Below are 19,421 nucleotides of genomic sequence, written 5' to 3' on the forward strand. Positions count from 1 at the left end.
CATGAATTATATTAGTGATCATTAAGAAAATACATCTTTTATATTTATTCAGAGGGGGTGTACTCATTTTTTCTGTGCACTGTATATATATATATATATATATATATATATATATATTATATAAGCTAGAATAAATCTTTTAATTTTTTTTATTCAAAATTACAGCAGACAGACACCATCTAAATTATATTTTGACCTGGTCGAGTAGACATCAAATAATTACACCATTAGAGAACTAAAACTTATTCATTGCATAAAACTGAAAAGTGTGTTCCTGTGTCAAAATGACTCAAAATGATGGAGAAGGTCACATATGAGGGACATTATTTAGATAAGGTGACATAAATCAGTTGTATTCAGTGTAAAAATCAGTGATGAAGTGGCAAACACCATCCATTTATGAAGTTGACAGTCACATGCATGCTTTTCAGTGTTGGTGGCAGAAAATTTTGCAGGATGCTGGTTTACTAGTGCATTACAGTGTCACATTTGACACACACCATTAACAGACATTCATTTACCATGAGAAGCAGAGGACTCTATAGCTGGATGAGAGTCACAGAGTCCATGAGACACACGAAGGAAGCAGATCTGGGGCATTTCACCCCTATATTCGGAGCATTGAGCCCGCAAATCGCAGGCACAATCGACGAGGCATGAGAATGAGAACAGATATACGGCACTATTAAGCTGAGGCAGGAATTAGTTATGTCAGCATGAGAAATGTACTGCAATAGTTCATGGGAGTGAAGAGAAGACCTTGAACTCGCAAGCATCACGATTAAAAAAAGGATGAGAGAACCAAGCTAAAAGAGAGAGAGAAGAAAAACCTTGAGAGATGGGAGCACTCGTGTCACCCGCACTGTAGACCACTATCTTAGCCCCTCCCCTAGGTGGGCGGGACACAGACACAGAGGCAGGTGCTGCATTTTTAGCGCTCTTTCCTGAGACCACACCCTCCTCTTCTATAAGAAGTCACACACAGGTTACCAAAAAAAAACATTTTTTTTTACACTACCACAAAATATGGAGAATGATCCAAGGACAGTCAGAGTTCAAAAGTACCACCAGAACAGCACAGATGTTGATCACCTATTTTCCAACTCAAATCATATAATTCTGTGGCATATTATGCTTAGGTCTGTTTACTCCATGACTTTTACATGTGTGGCCCTCACCTCTAGACTCTGAAGGTGCAGTGGCGGTGTGAGACGAAGTGGATGTGTCACCAGTGGATGTTTCAGAGACCTTCTGCCCCGCACACATGGTCTTTAGGGTCTGAAAGACTGCCAGAGGAGCAACGTTCATCTTTAACAGGTCCAATATGATCCTGTAGCAGAGTGAGATGGACCATTTAAAATCATGCAACATTAACGGATAAAAACTGCTAACTCAGTAAAGGAGGTTATGCCACAGTGATTTTACTACAAATACTAAATGAATTTTACAACATGGCTTTTATGAAAGTGGCAACAGCAGTGGGATTAAAGATAATAGTATTCAATAAAAAAGTATATTAATATCAATAATAGTAAGAAGACATACTACACAAAATCATATGGTTCATTAGCCTAATTGTAGGTATTTCACAGCTGTAGTTTTTAATAATATTTTGAATTAAATTTTTTATTTAATATATTTTCCGTTTTCATTTTAAAGTTAATAATAACTAGTCAATCATTTTGTTGTGTGTGTTATATATATTAGTTAACGTTTATTTTAACAACAAAACAATTTAATTATAATAACCCTGCTTCACAAACACCTCACCAAATCAAAGTTTAAAAGTACTATTGGAAAAACGGAATTATTTCTGCAACTGGATTTGGTTCAAAAAGTCTGAAAGCTGTTAACCTGGCTCATTATGAGTAAGACACGATAAAAAAAGACGGTTCTCAGAGTCAGTGACTGGAGAACGGCTCTGACCGATTGAGTCAAATTCATAGTTCAATTGATTAATTTAAAAGAACTGACTCAAAGGAACGATTCCTTCAAAACAAATCCATTGTTAATTCATGCATTGGTCAATTTTGAGATTTTGGACTATTTTGCTTACAGTGTTCTATCAGACTAGTGGAAATAAAACATCCAAAATACACATTTAGGTATTTATCGTAATTTGTGTCTGTAGATTTCAATTTCAAGACATTTCTCAGAATAAGTTTTTTTTTTCCCCTCATGCACTGAGCCAGAAATCCCCACTTCAGCAGCACTTACACTCAACCTTTCGATTTTATTCCTAAAAATATGCTGAAGGTTTGCAAATGTACGGATATATAGGTCTGCAAATGTATGGATATGTTTTTGTTTTGTTGTCCTGCCTTAAAGATTGGCATTATCCGTTTTAAATTTGAGTTTGTGGGACTCACTTGAAAACCTCTTGGTCCATGACTATCCCAGCAGCCTGAGTGAGCTCGAACAGCTCAGTCTCCTCCGCATTTAAGACCTTTTTCTTCTTGATGCTGTATTTCTGCACATTCCCGCTGACGGTCACGCTCAGAGATGGGGAGTCCGGGGCTGAAGGCATCACGCCGGGCTGCGCTGACTGTGACATCTGCGTCACCTAAACACTATAAACACATGAAAACACACAGAGAGCAATCACAAAACAAGCACGCATATCTGTCAAAACTTACCGATGCTGTAATTTCCATGGAAAACACATCCTCTCATGAAATGTATTTAAAGTCAAGTGATACGTGGGGTGTCCCACACTGGTAAATGGCCTTTGAATAATAATATATTGTTATCAATTTTGCACAGAAACAACCAATGCATGTGTAACTGCACAGTTGCCACGTAAATTACACACCGAATTCGATAAGGACATTTTCCTGTTCCCTTCCTGTTTATGTTTTACACAAACATGTTGTTTAGGCTTAAAAAGAAAACGATAAAGTTTAATATAATACTCACAATAGTGCACTAGTGAATTGCCCGCGTCCTTCCTCCGGGTTTGTTGCACTGCTTGATACGGCAAAGTAGCATTAATACTTACTGCCACCATCTGGTCTGGAGAAGACGTTGGTGGTTGTCTTCCTCTAGTGGGCGCTTAGAAAACAGATTCCCTCTGCACATTCAAAACTTTAACCTGTGCATAAATAAGGAATTGCAACGTCTAGTATGTGCAGCATTTAAAAATTTTTGACATATATTGAAAACCGTAATATAAAAGCTATGATAAAAAAAGAAAGAAAAAGTTAACAGCAAGGAAAAAATGTACAGCTAGTATGTGAAACGTGGTACTTCAGCAATGGTCTCTGGGTAATAGATTAGATTACAACTGAACAATGATACTGAGAAAATTTGATAGCTATTGAATTGAAAATGCAAATATGAAAATTATTTTCGCCGCTCATTTGTTACCCAGTGTCATATAAATGGTCAGTCTATATGCTAAATCCTGAGATGTAAAAATTCAGTAAACTGAATCCCCCATAAATCACATTCTAATCCCAGAACTATTGTTTATCTCAGTGGATAATGTAAAATAAACAGAATAACAGATTCACACCTGACATCTAAATGTATATATGCCAAAGCAATCTAAACAACTATGACTGGCCCATCATGACCAGCACTGAAAAAGTAACAAGTGCAATGTCTTAATGGAAAGGTTGGACAACTTGTCAATAAAGATGATAATTTTAGTTGGCAATTAAAACATGCCTATAACAAAAAAAAAGCCCAAACAGGAGAATTATGCTGACAAACCTTCAAAATTTGACAACTCAACTTAAAATGTTTTTCCATAGCCCATAACAGCTCATCACAGAATGTTTACTTTATGAATTTATGATCAGTAACATGCTTCTGTTAATGCTCAAAGAACATCAAAAATAAATTGAAATCCTATGCTTTAAAGGTGCAATAGGTGATTGTCTTCAGAAACATTTTTTGTTATGCTGGTTGAAAGTCTCTTCACATCCCGATAGCAATCATTAAGTTAAGTGGTCTAAATGTATTTATATATTCTGTGGAAGGCGTAGGACCAAGAAATGTTCGTCCAATCAAAATGTTCGGTCCGAACATTATGATTGGCTTTCCTACCTGCCTGTCAAATATGTATTTGCATACCTATGAGCACCCTGTTCACGCAGACAGTATACGTCATCAGCGCGTTCACATACGCTGTGCAGACAGAGCAAGAATGGCAGACAAACATCAACAACCTGATCTTCCTTCCTGGTATTGTAGTATTTTTACTAACTGTGCTATAAAGTTTTCTCACCGGTGAATGACACATGATGTATTGTAGTAATGTTGTCACTGGTCGTCTGGTGTGCGTTTATGCATTCAGGGGGCGTGGCTTTGGACGGCGATTGCAGGGAGGGTGGAACATTCGCTTTCAGTGCTATCAGGCTAAAGTTAGCATTTTCCAAGATCTCCTACTGCACCTTTAATTCTATACATTCTTTGAGTGACAAGAACATGAGTACATCAAAAAGCACTGACAAAACCAGCATTTAAACATATAAATAAATATGGGAAAGCAAGATTTAAGGTTAAAAATACTTCATCATGGAAACATTTATGTAAATTTTACCAAATTACAGAATACAGATCACTCTGTATATTTTTTTTTACCAGGAAATGTGTGGCAAAGGTAACATCAGTTTGTTAAGAAAAAGGAACGGAGATGATTGTTTTTAACGTCAAGTCATTCTCAGCTGACTCTCTGCACTTTGCTTTGAGTCATCTCTTCTGAGTCATCTGCTGAGCTGCGCTTCTTAGATGACACAAGGGACAATGACACTTCCCGTTTATCCGCTAAAACCTTAGATGTAGTCAAGCCAGAGTTTGGCAAATCTAAGTCCAAGCCAGGGCTCTCCAAACAGGGCATTGTATCGGTTGGTACTAGTTCAAGATCTGTGGATTTTAGTTCCTCATGCTGCACATCCATATCCACCAGTCCTGTTAAAGTGTCACTAATGGCTTCAGTCTGTGGCTCCTCTGAATCTACACTGAACTCCAGAGCCCCCTTGTGGGCATTGACTGGCATGTTATCTGTTCCCGACAGGATCTCCCTCCTGAGTGAGGCCAGCTGGGCCTGCAGGAGCTCTTTGTGCTGAGCTTCAAGGTTTTCCAGCTAACAATACAAAAAAACAAAACAAAATGGGAATAATATACATTTTAATTAGCCCAGGCCTATATATTCGGAACACTTACAAGCTTGGCCACCTTCTGCTGGCTGTGATCTGGACATTGATAAGCTTGCAGTTCCTCAAACATCCTTACGTTAGACTGAACCAAGCTTGCAACCTAATAATAAAATAAAAGGGATGCAAAGGAAGATTGAATTATTATAGCAAGTGTACAAAAGAATGTTTATGATCTGTGGTTAAAACTTAAAAAGTTAATTAACAGAAAAAAAACTTTTAAAATGTAATTTATTCTTGTAATGGCAAAGCTGAATTTTCAGCAGCTATTAATCTGATCCTGATCCTGAATCACATGATCCTTCAGATACTGTTCTATTATGCTGCTTAAGAAACATTTCTTATTATCATCAATGTTCAAAACAGTTAATATTTTGGAGGAAACCAAAATACAACTATCTTTGATGAACAGAAACGAATTGTCACTTTTGAACTGTCACTCCAGTACAGTAGTTTAAATATTTATTTGTGGTATTGCTTGCTTAGCTAACCATCTAGTGTAAGTGTATTTACTGTGAACATGTCCCATTTGTTTATACAATAGGGCAATTTGAAATTATTGTGTGGTAAACAACACACTGCAAATTTGCTACATAAAATTATGAAACAAAAAATTGAATATTACTTCAACGAAAGTTAAAAATGACTTAAATTAGAAATACAATAAGTAAGGAATAATTGACGATGGACCGTTGAATTATTAGAAAATAATGCACACCCAAGGTGGCCTTTACCTCTGGTGTGCATTATTTTCTAATAATTCAACAGACCAGAGTCAATTATTCCACTTATACTATGGTTACCTCACCTAACATCATTTTTCAGATGATGTATTTTAAAACATTTGTCAGGTTTTTGTTCTTAAAACACTCTTGTGTGTAGGACTAATGTCTCATCTCATCTCAAGCCTCCGTTGCTAATTCCAAAATGTCATTTTAGAGTGAGTAACGGAGGCTTGAGCCACTGATAGCAGACTAATGCAGTTATTAGAGAGAGAATGAGAGAGATGTTAAGCTTGAGTGAATTACCTGAGTCTGTGCATCTCTCAACAGATTTCGGAAAAAGCGTCTCTACTAATAGCAAATATGTAGTTCATCTGCTTCAAGAACAGCGCTGTAATTACCTCTGTAATTAATTACTGCTGTAATTAGTGATATGGACATGTAATGCGGTCAGGACCAGCCTGGAACTACTTTAGCAATGCATTTCCCTGAAAATAATTTCACACCTTAGAACATTTGTCAGCCAATCAGTTTTAAGCATTCAACAGCCCTGTTGTATAAAGCTAAATATAAACTTCGGATATACCTGTTCTTTGAGCTGTTTAATCTCAGCTCGTAGTGTCTTCTCCATACTCTCCTTCTCCTGGCGTACTGTGTCTATCTGCTGGTGGAGCTCCAGGAGTCGTTTCTGTAGCAGGGTCTGTTCCAAACCTTCTGCCTCCTGAAATTACAGCAACTAAAGTTTTAGACAGCTCCTACAGGAGATCTATTAAACCAGAAGACTGAATAATGTAGACAAACCATTAAAAATTTTGTGGGTTGCAAATAATTTTTTATGTTGTTGTTTATGCTCACCAAGACTGGATTTATATGATTACATACAGTAAAAACTGTAATATTGTGAAATAATAATACAATTTAAAACAACTGTTTTCTATTTGAATATCTTATAAAATGTACTTAATTGCTGTGACTGCAAAGCTAAATTTTCAGCAGCCATTACTCTTCAGTGTCACACGATCCTTCATTCTAATATGCTGATTTGGTGCTCAAGAAACATTTCTAATTATTTTCAATGTTGAAAATATATGTGGTTTATTTTTTTTACATAAATTTATTATAAATGTCTTTACAGCCACTGTTGAACAATTTAATATATCCTTGCTGAATAAAAGTATTAATTTCTTAAAAAAAAATAAAAAAAAGTGATTCAGTGATTCATGTAAATAATGTTCACCTGTTCAGTGATGATACCAGTAGATGTGTCATAGATCACACTGTTTCCCTGTCCATCAGGGTCCATAAGAACAAGAGTCTGAGTCCCATCAGATGAATTCTGGGAAGACCCCACCTCTTCCTCAGCACCCAATGGGATTCCATTTCTCTCACCATCTTCCTTCAAATATAAAGGAGAGGTCAACTTCAATACTTCCAAGTCAAACACCAAAAAGGCTTAGTAGTAGATCATGCTTGTTAATCAATATGCCCAAAATAAAGCTTTGAGACTTTGTCTACCTTTGGCTCCACAGTCAATAGGGTTTCAGTGCCAGTGGTCAGGAAGGGCTGAGTTAAGATGGCTCCAATGCTAGTGCCATCTCCACCTGGTCCAAGACTCACTGCCAGCCCTTCATATGCTTCAGCATGAGCCTCTGAGCTCTCACCATAATACTGTCGGCAGTTCACATTCTGTGAGAGCACATATGCAAACATGATCAAAAAATGTGATATCCAAAGGGGAAAAACCGATTTAACCCAGTGTTTCCACTTTTACCTGTGTGACTTGGATCTGAAATGTGGTGTGGGGATTTCGGAAGTGTGTTTTATAGTGTTTGATGGCCTCGTCCCTCCTGTTGAAACCATTTCTACAGCGGTAACAGTGCCAATGTGCACCTTTAAACCGTTTTTCTCCTTTAATAGTGCCCACAATCTCGCAATGGATACAGCAGCGCAGCACCTTCAAGCCTGTCCATAAAAGAATGAGAGAGAGACTGTCTCCAAAGGGCATGAATCACATGTGAGTCTATAGTCTCACTGTACCTCACCTGCAAAGTCAATTCCTTTGTCCACGTGTTTGATGCGGAAGTGAGCTCGCAGGATGACGGGATCTTGGTAAGCCTCGGCCACAGAACAGAGCGGGCAGTGCATGTGCACTCCTCTCTCCTGTCCCAAACACTTCTCATCCTGACACAGCACAGGTGTGTATGTATGTTCTGTTCCTCTGATATGAACCGAAGGATGGGCCTAGAAAAACAAATGCAGACAGACAGTGAATGCAACTCTAAAAGAGAGATTACAATGAATAAGCAGCCCTATTACAATGTGAATCACTTCGGTGTTAACAGCTGTTTAGGGCTGGTGGTGACATGCAATGAAATACGCAAATAATTTATTGTTTCTGAACACACAAATCAGTGCTTTTTATTTTGTTCTAACTGGGACAAATCTGTGACTAGAGGTTGCTGTTCAATGCTGTTAAATGTTCTTGTGAAAGCACATCTGGCGCTCGTGCACATTACCGTGAGCGTGAAGGGGGAATCTGTTGAGGCTGCAGAAAAACAGACGCATCGAGTGAGTGGTGATGTAAAACAGGTTGCTTGCTCTGTCACTACGACTATCATTTGTTGTTGTTGTTGTTTTACAGTTCGGCTGCAGGTGTACAGCAGGGCAGTATTAAGGTTATTGAAATATGCACTCTGGTGATGTCTAACCCCCTCTATTTTAAATCCTAGTAAGAATTTTGCTCTGATGTGAACAATTGCAGATATACAACAGTGTCACCAAATCTGACAAGGCAGGGTTACACGTTACCGAAACCCGTTACCCCCTTTATTTCAAACAGAATGGCTTTAATGTTACCCAAATTCACTCTGGTGATGTCTAAACTCCTCTATTTTATATTCTAGAAATTTGGTCAGATTTTGGTCTGATGTGAACAGCTGCAGATATGGGGTCACCAAATCTGACAGGGCAGCATTAAAGGTTATTCAAATCGGTTACCCCTCTCCATTTTGCACATGATGGCTTTAATGTTACCCAGATTCACTCTGGTCATGTCTAAACACTTTCATTTTTATATTCTAGAAAGCATTTTGCTCTGATGTGAACAGCTGCAGATATACAGCAGGGTCACCAAATCTGACAAGGCAGCATGAGATGCTAATAACATCTGTTACCCCCTCTATTTCACACACACTTTATACATATCCCTGAGCATGTAGTTTATTTAGCTTGAATCAACATGCAAAATGTGTTTACACATTAGAATTGGAATTGCAGATGTTTCACACCTTGACATTTTGTTTTAAGATGCATTTCTTCAATCTTTAAGAGCCCCTTGTGGTAAACATAAGCATTGCCGCTGTAAATCAATAAAACTTGGCCCATGGCGTTAAGTTTAACATTCTGAGAAATTATTACCACCACTATCTTGAGCTCTCGTTCGCAAAATGTTATTATTCATGTACATGTTGAAGATGAATAACATATACTTAAATGGCCCTGAAGCATCACTAACAATTGCATTTACATATATTTCACAAGGCCTGCAAGTAGCTCAATGAAATAATGTGTCGTTATAAAATCATATTAATAATATTACGTTTATTATGCAAATCTTGACTACTGCACTGAATCACATTGGTCCAAAAAGTTAAAGGTGCAAGCAGCTTTTGCACCAAGCTAACAACTTTAGCAAGCTAACACAAAACTCACAGCATTTCACGTTTAACCTTTCACTCACCACAAAAGTGGCCATGCTTTTGATATGATATAGAAATCCGATTTAAATTCTGCTGTCCGCCCGGCGTTTGTCGTAATCTTTAGCCTATGAAACAGCCCATTTTAGAGCGCTTGTGTGTGGTTCGTCATCTGTGTGTACACACATTCACCTGCTGCGAGTTTCCAGTCACAACACCGATGAACGCAACAACCAGTTGTCAGTATTAGAGTTCAACGTAAATGAATTTCATTGGCCTCCATTAGTTTTGGTGGAATTTCAAACCAATCAGCACCGTAATCGATGAGTAAGGGATGCCACAACAACGGCTGCACATCCACTTGAATAAAACGAAGTCTTTAAAGCAGACTTAAGGTTTAGACCACTGACCTATATTAAACGGTAATGTTTTTATTTAAATTACTAATAGAATTGTTTAAAAAATTCATTTTGAACGAATTATTAAAATATAGATTTGCATGTGTAGTTTAATGTTTTGCTGAAGTGATATTACATTTTGTTATGTCCTACCTACAAAATATAATTTTATATCATAAACAGTCTTCTACAAAGCTCTAATAATTATCTACACCTAAATGAATCGCAAGGGGATGTAGCTCAGTGGTAGAGCGCATGCTTTGCATGTATGAGGCCCCGGGTTCAATCCCCGGCATCTCCACTTTTCTTTACAGAGTTCATAGTTCGATTACATTCAACACTTAATCTCTGACTCAGATAGATACGCCAAAAACTACTTAGAAGGCAATACATAGGAAATGTAAGATCAGTTTATTGATTTTTTTCTTGCAACTGTCTTGCTAACCACCAGAGGTCTGTCTCTCACATTGATAAGGTTCTAGTACGTCAATCAACTAGGCACTCAATTTGTTTAAATGTGTTGAAAAAGCAAGCATAAAACCAGTCAGCTGCGACAGAACAGTCAAAAAGTGATTTGTATAATTGTGATACGCGGCATGTTTCTTCTTGTTTACTCCAGTCTTCATCTGGCATCTGTCCCCAAAGGCTACAAATCACATTAAAAGAAAAAAAATTAATTCAGCCATTGCCTCTCTGTTCAGCACTTAATGTTAGTTTTTAATGTTACAAATGCAAACTTTTAGAAAATTAAAAATCAAATAGATAACAAATATACACTACCGTGCAAATGTTTTTTAAAAAGTCTCTTATGCTCACCAAGGCTGCATTTATTTGATCAAAAATACAGTAAAAACAGTAGTATTGTAAAATATTGTTTCTTTTTGAAATAACTGTTTCCATTTTAATATATTTTCAAATGTCCATTATTCCTATGATGGCAAAGTTGAATTTTCATCAGCCATTACTCCAGTCTTCAGTGTCACATGATCCTTCAGAAATTATTCTAATATGCTTATATATATACTGTTTATATATATATATATATATATATATACACACACATGCATATTTATCATTTAAAAAGATTTTAAAAGGTTTCTAAAATCTTTTTAAAATTATAAATGTACTTACTGTCAATTTTGATCAGTTTAATGCATACTTGCTGAATAAAAGTATAAAGCAAAAAAAATTTTTTTTTATTATAATTCAGTTTTGACATATTAAAGTGGATTTCATCATTACTTACTCTGTCAGTTTCATTCTCAAACTCTGGATTCTTCCATTTCTGATTGGACAGAATTTTCAGCACTAACAATCCAAAAATAACAACTAAAATGCCTAATGAGTTTGCAAAGAGAGCTTCAGCAGGCAGCGCCGTATATGGTTCTGTATTGCTTCCATTTTTCCCATTTCTGCTGAGACACAATCAGTTGGGAACACTGAAACAGCTACAAACAACTCAGCCATTACAAAAATGGATTATTAGGGGGTTGTTTCACCATAACAAGAGCCTCCTATACAGCTAATTTAAAGAGAAAAGTTATTATTTCTCTGAATAAGATAAATCATAGCCATTTCTTGCAGCTACAGGGTTGGGATAATAGGATTGTCACTCACAGTGTCAGCAGTAGTTTCTCATTGATCCCAGAGAGGCTGGTGATGAGACTCGGGGTGAAGATGGCAATGCCCATCCAGATGTGGAGAGGTTTCAGGCAGGCTCTAACAGCCAAAGGAGTCCAGGGCAACAAGAAAGCACAAAGACCCACAAACCACTATTCAATCAGAGGAGAAAGGCACGAGAGACAACGTCAACCATCATTGTAGACTGTAGAACATACTCATGGAGCTTTGCCAAGCATGAATCAATGAAAATACTGTGACATGACAGTCATCAGTCTAGTCCATGTATACTGTACCTGCAAAGTGAGTAGGGCCACTGTGGAGATCCCAGTCCAGCTGTGTAACGAATACAGATGAGGGATGTTGTTGGCAGTGTGAAAATCAAAGGCAGCACGCACTCCTAGCACGGACAACACCACAGCCACAAACAATAGCCCTCCATGGGTCAACTTACACCACCACCTGCTCCACTTGAGAGGAACACGGTACAGGACAATGGCTAAAAAAGAGAAAAAGACACAGAAAAAGATGAAAAGAAAAGGAGAAAAGTAAGTAAGTGTTTTTAGACATGGTACATAAACATTGTACCATGCTCTTTTGACATGTACCATGGTAACATCCCTGGAAGTACATCTATACATCTATGCTTCACAAACAGCTTTCACTCACTATTCATATTGCAAATTAGCTATGGCATACGCAGCTTGAAAGACTGTCTATTATGGACGAGCACAGCTGTTTGTGTTTAATTAAATCCTTGTTATCATTGCGCATCTACTTAACAGTTTGTCGTTCAATTTGGTGGAAAATATTACTTACACACTTCAGATACATTATGGCAGTTGTTAAGCACTGATTTTGGAAGACATGTGACAGATCACATCAGGTTCCACAAAAGAAAGAACGTCAGAACGTATGTTGTAAGTAAAGGATCACAGAATTTATTTTTTTTTGGTGGGGGAGAGCAAACTCATCTCAGTTTGCTCTCCATTTAATCTCACTGCCGTCTTGGAAAAACAAATGATATTAAACAGAAATCATTTGTGATTCTTTCCTATAGGACTATTTGTGATGGAGCAAGACCGTAAACATGAGAAGGAATGAGAAGAGGCCAAACAAGAAATCAACAGAAAAGTGTATACATGTGAAACAGAAAGAGAAGTGTTTCCTTTCACCATTTCCATACAGCACCACGAGACTCGTCACCATGAGGACCGGGTGCCAGTTAAACTGCAGGAAAGATCCATCCCAGGCAAATCCTCCTCTCCAGATCCCACTCCACAGACACACGAACATTACACACAGAAACCCGAGCCACACGCTCAGCACATAGAATGACACAGGGAACGCATCTAAAACAGAGACAAAGAAAATGCCTGGATAATTTCAGAGCAAAACATGTATATGTAATATTCAAATAGTTCTTTATATTTAAGTTTATCTTCTTCAATAGCTTTCAATTCTTCAGCCAATACCAGTGATGTCTAAAAAAGCTGTGTAATGACAAAAAGTTTATAAAAGCTTCTATTTCAATTATTTCATTACAAAATTCTTAGCTTTCTTTTTATGTTCAAGCCATTCAATGCGCATAATATCTCCCCTGTTTCTCTCAGTGACTTTCTTTTATGTGTCCAACCCCAGATTTCGGAGAGATGTTATGCAAGTCATGGTCATGCTGTTAACTCATTCTCCTTGAAAGTTTAAAAGACCTTTTGTTGTGCTTGTCTCAAGTGCCTACATAACTATAATGGAGTCTCAAGGAATATATAGTGATATTATACATGTGAAAAAGTGTTCTATAAACTGATTTATACAGGCTTATCCGATTTCTGGATAAGGCTTTCTTGCACCCATAATGATTTTGATATTTTACAAAGGTGAAAATAACTTTTTTTTTTCAAAACTTCAAATATTACAATAGTTTCTCTGACTCGAGTACTGAATAGGGCTGCACGATAAATCGCATGCGATATTTAACGCGCATCCTAGTACTGAATAAATCGCCATGTTCTTTAGGCCATTGCTTCAGGTACTAAACCATTACAAATAATAAATAGCAAATACCACTACCACTGAAGTTATAAATACAGAATACATTGCAAATTTTTCTTTTTTGCAGTGTCATACAGACATTAGAGCACCACAATGGCGTTAGTGTCACATGTGATTAAGCGTGTCTTCAGAATTTTTATGATGCCACGCTAGATGTTCTTTCATATAAGCTATCACAAGTGAAGATAGAATGCAAATACAACACAATACGCCTTTTTTGTCTTTTAATGCTAGTAAGAGTTGACTATCTTACTCAACCTTTATCTAAATGGCACGTTTCTCAATGCTGGACAGGAGACATGAACTAAATGGCTGGCATTATCCAGGAAATGAACTAAGGAATTTAAGATGGAGATGTAATTTATAGGTCATAATAAAAGTACAGTGTCTTACACTCTAGGTGGCCTTCATCTGCCAGTCACTTACTCACATTTGTATGAAATCAACCCACGTGAGGGGTATGATAGTGTACTTTTTTTCATTCAAATACCAATGGCCATTTACTCACTTTTTAAATGAGAGAAATTGTCATCTTCTCAGACCACAAAACTTAGTCTGCCAGAAGTCACGCGGTGTATTTTCATGGTCATGTAATGTTCTAGCTGCTTTTAAAAACACAAGATGTACAAAGATCTACATTGTTCAGACATATTTATTGACTCCAGTATGGTTAAGTCACCAATATTTACCAGAGAGATATTAAACATAATGGCGAAATATAACAGAGGAGGAGGATTATGTCACATAGTGAGGCATTAATAAACAAACAGACATAATGTGTCTCATCATATATCATATATTAAAATTGAAGCTACAGAAGGTAAAGTCATGCAAAGACAGACATGCTTAATACAGATTTCTTTATCGTCCTCATCTTCAATGAACAGTGAAATATACTGGTTCTTTTCCCAAGGAAGCTCACCGTTTTCAGAAATTAGAATACGGTAGCTTGGGACGTCAGGCCGAAAGCAGAACTTCTTCATTGCAGAATGCGGCAGCAGGGTGTCCATCATGCCTTCGTATTTTGTGATGAAGGCTTCAACGTCCAGCTTCTCTTGGCTTATAAAGGCTCGCACATTCCTGCTGCTCCTGTTCATCACATTCACTTTAGCATTTTCATTGCCCATTGTCTGCAATATTCCTAATGATAGTGAATACAAAATGTGTAATGCAAACATCAAATACAATGCCATCAGTGGTACAGGGTAAGTACAGCGTTAACCAGGTTTTTAGAATCAAACTGAGAATGCCTTTTAAATTCCAATTCAATTCCTGGATTTGAAATGAGGTGGAATAGCATGCAGGATTGCAATTCAAATTTAAATGTAAGGAGGTACAGAATACAGAATGAATTGAAATTCAAAGAAATACATTTAACTGTCATTTTGTGTGAAAAGTTTGTCAAGACAATTTTGAATGCCGACTTGATTAAGTACTGTTGTACTGAAAAAAGCTTAAAAACCTTGAAACTTGGAAGTTGTAAAGGCCTAAAAGACAAAGAAAAAATAAATATAACAACAGACAGAGCAACAGCTGTGCAGATAAAATGAAGTTAGAACAATAGACAAAACAGTGAACGATCAAATTTAACTAGATAGATAGATTCTTTTAAGTTATCATATTTAGAAGTTGAGGTTCTAAAAACTATAATAACTATAATGCTATAATAACCATTATATAAGACCTAAAAGTCAATGCTGACTCAGCAGTGACTTTGGACTTTGTTTTACGCAACCATCACTGTAAGGAGCGAAATCAAGTATGCCATAGGAAGGACCCCATCTGTGACCACCACTGATGAAGGTCTGACCTCCATCTGCGAGATAGATTGGCTTCCATTCTTTGACATCCTCCTGGCTATGACCGAAGTGCATGCTTTGATTATTTCCATCGGTTTCTCTTTGTTATTTGTCCTCACACTACCCACTTTCCTCTCTGTTCTTCTTATAAGTGATCTTAACTTTGATCGCAAAGCAAAGGGTACCTCTAAAATGAAAGGGCATTCTTTCTTTTGTGCTGTTATCACCTTGGGTCACAAACTGAAAGACAACAATACCCCTCTGATCAAATATGGTGTTCGTGTGGTCATTATTAAAAGCTGTGGCTCTGAATCAACTTTTAATTGAATTTTTGTTCTGCTCAGGGTCACTAAAACTTCAAATATTTGCATTGTTCTATCAGCACAAGTGTAAAAAACACACAAAAAAACTAGAAATGTGTTTGGTCTATACATGTGTGCGCCCAATCTAGCAGAATAACATCAGTCCTACCTCCGCGGTTGCAGAGTTTCAGGTGCGCTTTCTGTGCTGGTTTCAGGTCAGATATCAAGTGCGACAGAACCCTGGGAGACTTTGAATACAAAACGTCTGCACACATTCATAATCACATGCAAATGTCAATGCACACTTCATTCTGTCACATGCTTGGAAAGACCTTTCATTTCTGAAAGAGATAACAGTGCCGTTAGACTCTTTATTATGTTATTTTCTGTGGTAATCTGAGCAAGCCAGAGATGCTGTCAATAGTGTTTTTTTTTCATTATAGTTTACAGGTCAGTACAATCTAGTAAACACTACGTTCCAAATTAAACCTGGAATAAAGGTCATCCAAATATACACTGATCAGCCACAATATTATAACCACCAGACCAGCAGATCCTTTAAGTCCAGCAAGTTGCGTTCTAGGGAATTTGGAGGCCAAGGCTTAGTCATGTTCCTCAAACAATTCCTGAACAATTTTTGCAGTGTGACAGGGTGCATTATCCTGCTGGAAGAGGCCACTGTCATCAGAGAAAAATGGATAAGTGAAAAGATCTGAGTGAGATCTGAGCGCCAAATAGTGACGGATGACTAGGTTAGCGCATCTCCAAAACGTTAAGTAGTGAGGTTTTCATGGTATGCAATGGTTACTACCTACCAAAAGTGCTGCAAAGAAGGACAATCTGTGAACTGGCATCCAGGTCATGGGTACCAGAGAACACCATCACCAGGGTGTATGTGGTCTGCAACAATCTTTAGGTAGGTGGTACATGTTGAAGGTGGCACATGAATGGCAGGACAGGGGTCATTATGGGCACTCTGATTGGTCTGTGGCTGCACAGCCCCACACGCAGCAAACTGCAACACACTGTGTGTGTTCTGACACCTTTCAATCATGACATTATTTTTTTTAGCAATTTGAGCTACAGGTCTTCTTTGTCATTGAACCAGCCCACATGTATCAATGAGTCTTCAGCACCCATAACCCTAACACTGGTTCAGTGGTTGTTCTTCTTTGCACCACTTTTGGTAGGTACAATCCAGATGCTCTGACCCAGTAGTCTAGCCATCACTAGCCCTAGCCATCACTCAGATCTCCATGCTTGCACATTTTTCTAGCTTCCAAAACATGAAATTCAAGAACTGACTAATTTTAAAAATTTGCCTAATTCATGATCTTACTAATCATGGCCACTACTACAGTTACTGTAACTCTGGACTCAAGAATTACATTCCATTATGGCAACTACAAATTATATTTTAATAGCTCTGATAAACTAAGCCTGCAATATAATGGAATATTAATATTGTTAAATGCTAAATTGATTTGAAAATCTCTATTATTATTTCTTTTCATCCTTCATTTATTTATGTGTATGTATAGAAAAGAGCAATTAGTACCATATTTAAAGCTGTTAAAATTCTCTGCATTTATGCTCCATGGAAGAAAGAATGTCAAACAGACATGGACCAACTTGAATTTTAATTTCTGAGTGAACTATATTCCTTTACTACAAAAAACAAAACAACAAACAAAAAAAAACACTGAATTGTTAAGCTTTGGTCGTTAATGGGGTTTAAGATGACTGGTATCCTATGGCAGAACACAGTGAGTCATGTGTGCATGAAGAAATCAAAGATAAGAGCCTGTCGCATAAGCTCAACTGCTTCCATACAGCTGTTGAGAAAAAGAGCCATGATGAGGCTACACTGGCACCTCAGCTTCGCCTCAATGTGCTTGTATGTATGGGGTGATATATTTCAGCCGGATCACCACAACGAAAAGTGGAACCATTGTGAAGGACACTTATACAAGGGATGGACCCATCTTCGACTGCTTCTTAAAAAAGCATCTGTGGACTTCTGTTGTAAATACCATGAAGAGAAATGCATTTCCATTGCTATTTTTCCAACTTTAAGACATGTGCCAGTTTTTTGGGCATATAAAATAAGCCATAAAGGGGTCCCTGATTTGTCAGAGCACAATCTGTTGAAGAATATTACGACTTGGTATATATCACCATCGGTAAGATCTTGCATTTTATCCTTTGATACTGTCTACTGAATAATAAAAATAGCATGAAGTCTTTTCTGACTACATCATTCTGGAGTTTAAGTACACCTGTGGACATTAAAATCAATTATTCACCTTCATGACTTTACAACTCTGTTTGTGTTCCATGTGAGCAAGATTTGGGTGTTCTATTCTTTTAAGCATATACTTAATTTTTTCTCTCTTGCAACAAAGTGTTTTCTATAAACAGTTTATTAAAATATCTGTCATTTGACAGATTAAATCATAAAGTCAACATTTAAAAAAAAGATCCAATTTGCATATTTAAAGTGAAATTCAAAGCAGGATCAAGTGACCAAAAAGAAACCTTTGATATCCTTGCTCACTGAATATTTCATAATGAATGAATTATTAATTTAATATTTAATACACTCTAGAATTATTTAAGCATAATCTTTGTTAAACAAAGCTTAAAATAAGACTTGTTAGAGACAGTTTTTTTTAAAATTCACATTTATTATTTATTTTTGTTCCTGACAGGTTGTTGAGGATCTGCTCAAAGAAAAGTTGCATTCACTCCCATCTCAAGTGACCTCAAGACCCTCCCTGTCAACAACATATATTTTAAGTGGTGTGTTTCATCTCAATGCGAAATACATTCACAAAGGAAACTGGCACAACTCAGGTTACATTCACTGGATCACGTATCACCACACAAATGTGAAGGGGCTTAGTTTTGAAGGAGCACTTGTCCAAAACAGTCAGGAGAAATGTAAGTGGAAATGGCTGGTGGTGAAGCAACTGGTTGGGATTCTTTCTGAAGTCTTTTCGGCCAAACCCATGCAAACCTTCTTCAATCATCAAAACATGGGACCTTTAAACCTGAACGGCTTAGATGAAATTCCAGACAGCTTTTCTGTAGGTGAAAAGATAGATGAATACCTGCCATGTGTGATGACAACAACAATGTTAGTCAAAGAAGCAAAACGTGACTTTTCCAAAGTGACAACAAGCAGCAAACCTGTGCTAACTTCAGATATGATTGCAGGCCTGTGCTCTGTGCTCATTCACCGTACTAGCACCGGTTTGAAGAGATGTCTTGAGAGGATGATATTAGACAAAGTAAACCACACCACCTTTTCATAGCTCTCGTATTTCCCTGCTAGCAACAGACCAATTAATGCCAGATCAGACCTCCAAAAACAGAGCCCTCTTCAACTAAATTAAATCATTAATCACAGTAAATATACCACAAAAAAGCCACACAACAGTGTTGAACTCAGTGCCGAGGAAAACAATAATTTTTACTACTTTGATGGCAAGATGAAACGTACAATGAACCACTTTGGACCTGGAGTAAGAAACATGAAACAACACAGAACATGACAATGGATAAAAATAGATCACATATTAGAGGCATAAAAAGGACAGTTTTACCAAAAGAAACACGATGAATTCAGATGAATTTCTTAAAATATTCTTGATGTGTTCAATTATGTATAT

The 19,421-nt window shown here is 37.2% G+C and overlaps 4 protein-coding genes and 1 non-coding gene across 8 annotated transcripts in view; 2 read left to right on the top strand and 3 right to left on the bottom strand.

The window, feature by feature from the left end:
• The window catches only part of mzt2b (mitotic spindle organizing protein 2B), a 9,615-nt gene extending 6,567 nt beyond the window's left edge, over positions 1-3,048 (bottom strand). Inside the window, exons 1-5 of one of the 4 annotated variants that reach the window (XM_016491281.1) lie at positions 2,917-3,046; positions 2,370-2,570; positions 1,179-1,330; positions 831-965; positions 522-607 (exon numbers count right to left, since the gene is read on the bottom strand). In XM_016491281.1, coding sequence (XP_016346767.1) covers positions 540-607; positions 831-965; positions 1,179-1,330; positions 2,370-2,554 — 540 coding nt within the window. In that variant the 5' untranslated portion in view covers positions 2,555-2,570; positions 2,917-3,046 and the 3' untranslated portion in view covers positions 522-539. Of the gene's footprint in view, positions 1-521; positions 608-830; positions 966-1,178; positions 1,331-2,369; positions 2,571-2,916 lie in introns of all 4 variants that reach the window. The other 3 variants (XM_016491280.1, XM_016491279.1, XM_016491283.1) reach the window with 3 other exon arrangements.
• A 1,545-nt stretch (positions 3,049-4,593) lies between these two features.
• On the bottom strand, positions 4,594-9,779 carry LOC107692297 (uncharacterized). Its single transcript, XM_016491278.1, has 8 exons — positions 9,621-9,779; positions 7,924-8,122; positions 7,653-7,843; positions 7,397-7,567; positions 7,119-7,277; positions 6,468-6,602; positions 5,170-5,262; positions 4,594-5,089 (listed from the first exon to the last, which is right to left on the bottom strand). Exons 1-8 carry the CDS (start codon positions 9,633-9,635, stop codon positions 4,667-4,669), a joined length of 1,386 nt encoding a protein of 461 aa, XP_016346764.1. The 5' UTR covers positions 9,636-9,779; the 3' UTR covers positions 4,594-4,666.
• Positions 9,780-10,203: 424 nt separating this feature from the next.
• trnaa-ugc (transfer RNA alanine (anticodon UGC)) lies at positions 10,204-10,275 on the top strand. The gene has a single exon. It is a non-coding gene; the product is annotated as a tRNA-Ala (tRNA).
• Positions 10,276-10,413: 138 nt separating this feature from the next.
• LOC107692333 (cytochrome b ascorbate-dependent protein 3-like) lies at positions 10,414-12,931 on the bottom strand. The gene is made up of 5 exons (XM_016491314.1): positions 12,770-12,931; positions 11,891-12,093; positions 11,592-11,746; positions 11,221-11,386; positions 10,414-10,620 (listed from the first exon to the last, which is right to left on the bottom strand). The coding sequence occupies exons 1-5, from the start codon at positions 12,888-12,890 to the stop codon at positions 10,597-10,599; spliced, it is 669 nt and encodes a 222-aa protein (XP_016346800.1). The 5' UTR covers positions 12,891-12,931; the 3' UTR covers positions 10,414-10,596.
• Positions 12,932-17,603: 4,672 nt separating this feature from the next.
• Positions 17,604-19,064, top strand: LOC107692336 (uncharacterized). Its single transcript, XM_016491317.1, has 2 exons — positions 17,604-17,930; positions 18,459-19,064. Exons 1-2 carry the CDS (start codon positions 17,604-17,606, stop codon positions 19,062-19,064), a joined length of 933 nt encoding a protein of 310 aa, XP_016346803.1.
• Positions 19,065-19,421: the final 357 nt, after the last annotated feature.

This window comes from Sinocyclocheilus anshuiensis, unplaced genomic scaffold, assembly GCF_001515605.1.
Source record: "Sinocyclocheilus anshuiensis isolate Anshui unplaced genomic scaffold, SAMN03320099.WGS_v1.1 scaffold478, whole genome shotgun sequence".
Lineage (NCBI taxonomy): Eukaryota > Metazoa > Chordata > Actinopteri > Cypriniformes > Cyprinidae > Sinocyclocheilus > Sinocyclocheilus anshuiensis.